This window comes from Schistosoma mansoni, chromosome 2 (genome assembly GCF_000237925.1).
Source record: "Schistosoma mansoni strain Puerto Rico chromosome 2, complete genome".
NCBI lineage: Eukaryota > Metazoa > Platyhelminthes > Trematoda > Strigeidida > Schistosomatidae > Schistosoma > Schistosoma mansoni.
The window spans coordinates 26133755-26135895 of record NC_031496.1 but is presented as its reverse complement, the minus strand read 5'-3'; the positions used below and the strand labels follow the sequence as shown (position 1 = coordinate 26135895).

At 40.2% G+C, this 2141-nt stretch overlaps 1 protein-coding gene across 3 annotated transcripts; it reads right to left on the bottom strand.

The window, feature by feature from the left end:
- Positions 1-233: 233 nt before the first annotated feature.
- Positions 234-1848, bottom strand: Smp_004780.1 (putative immunophilin; the record flags this gene model as incomplete). 3 transcript variants are annotated; one of them, XM_018796217.1, is made up of 7 exons in its annotated part: positions 234-404; positions 438-614; positions 646-882; positions 911-997; positions 1032-1351; positions 1387-1524; positions 1558-1848. In XM_018796217.1, 7 exons carry the CDS (start codon positions 1820-1822, stop codon positions 336-338), a joined length of 1293 nt encoding a protein of 430 aa, XP_018650453.1. The 3 variants fall into 3 exon arrangements, with proteins under 3 accessions (XP_018650453.1, XP_018650452.1, XP_018650454.1); XM_018796219.1 differs by having other exon boundaries at positions 336-404; positions 1387-1520; XM_018796218.1 differs by having other exon boundaries at positions 234-614; positions 1558-1822.
- Positions 1849-2141: the final 293 nt, after the last annotated feature.

Here is a 2141-nt window from a genome sequence, read left to right as displayed (position 1 = left end):
GCTGTAGTTGGACGTTATTATTTACGGTTAAATCCGCTCACCGTACAGTGATAGCTAGGGGCGCTCGTTAGACAACTTGGAGAAACCAAAGATCGAACCAATACATAAGCAACCGATGACTGAGTAATTGTCTGACCATGAAGTCAACAATGCCAATGACAACAAACAATTTCTACAGGGTACGAGCTCTAAGACAGCGATGTGCTGCTATCAATTATCAGAAGATACAATTTAAGTTCAATGATTTATTCACAACTTTGAAACCGGTAACAATTATAAAGGAACATTTACAAAATCACGGGCCGCTCATTTAGATTAAATTTAGGAGCAAACTCTTACAATGCAGATTTTTCGCCATTTAATGCAACCCCGTCTTTATGCTCTTCAACACCATCCAGTCCAGACTACAAGAGTAATTACAGGCAATTTCGACTTACGTCTTTACAGCGCTCAAAAATACTTCGGAACCTTTTCTTTGCCATATCTTTGGCCTTTTGAATCTCTTCTTCACACATATGCAGCAGCTTTACAGCCGATGCATTGTTGGGATTCTTTGCTACAATCTTCTTGAAATAAACCAATGCCTCATCGTGGTCGTTACGCAGTAGATGCGCCTGGAAATATAAGTTCGTGTTTTTAATTTACCTGACCCATCCTGAATAACGCCTTTTCGTTGTTACCAAAAACGTCCAACACCTTCCGGCAGAACTCAATACATTTATCTGGTTTACATAGCTTCAGGTAAGTCAAACCTAAATTAAGTCGGACGGCTACAATAACTGCGGATAATTCCTTTTGCTCTGCAGGGCCATTAGCCACAATGTACTGCAACTCATCATCTAAACGTTTGTACAATTCAATAGCAGAATCAAATTTAGAATCCTGACATAACAAACAAACGACAACAAACCTTTAGAAAGTTGTTCGCTTTTTCTTTCAGTACATTTGCATACGCCATCTGCTCTGAAAATGGTGAGATACCAGATAGATGTTTAGTCTTCAACAGTAATAAGAAATAAATATGTGGTTACCTTCTCAAAAGACTTGAGCGTTAATTCATAAACCACCCGACTTTTGTCTGCAACTTCAGCTGCTGAATTTTTATCTTTGCAGACCACAACACGACAAAACTCATCTGTACTCATATGACGAAGACATTGATCCAACTCTTCTGGCACAGTTAACGGGGGATCGCCGACGCAATATGTCACCTCCACATCCTCTGTTGAATCCGTCAGATTGCGGAAGACAATTGTGGCCTCGGCACCAGCAACAGGATTGTAGATATCCTTCCCTTTCCTAATAATTGATTTGCGAATACTTCCATCCTTGTTTCTGCTGACATCAGAGCCTAATCTACTCATTATGTGACATGTTAAACATTACCCAAGGTTTCGAAAAGCTCCACCTCAAATTTTAGAGTTTTCCCATCTTTGTAAGCATAATCAGGAGACGCAATTAGTTCACAAATTTCTCCCAACTTCATTGTAGCGACACCGACATCCCAAGCCTTTATTACACTGCCTAAAAGTGTAAACAGGATAGGCATACACTTACCATTTCCAATAGTAAATTCAAACTTCTCATTTCGAGCCCTACTTGAGTCAAAGACCTCACCGTGTTTTTCTCCACCATAGTTGGTTCCAACATAATGTACAATCACAGTGTCGCCATCACATGGCTTGACGTCAGAATAGCCCTCTCGCAATACTTTTTTGAGGATGCCACGATCACCAGATGGGCTTAAATCCATGAAATCCTTTAGATATTCATCTTCGACCCGTTGCTGGGCTCCAGACTCCTGACCATCATTATCAGCCATTCCGCTGACGCTTCCAGAATTCTAGTAAATGTCACTGATGCAGCCAAACAAACACAGCCGACTATGATGTTCAATAGGACTACACCAAGACAACCTTTGTGTTTTACTTAAAATCTCGATCATTAAACTGGAGTTCAACTGTGGCTTTCAGCTATCGAGTCTTTTTTGCGTGACAGAGTTTATAGTATTCATATTAGATGGTCTTTGAAATAAATTCCATCTTCCGACAATAAAACTTTGTCAAACAGACTTGAAATGAGTCATAGGGTTAATGAAATGCCACCGGTCCTTAGTCATGAGCTGTGACTGTGGCTGTAAT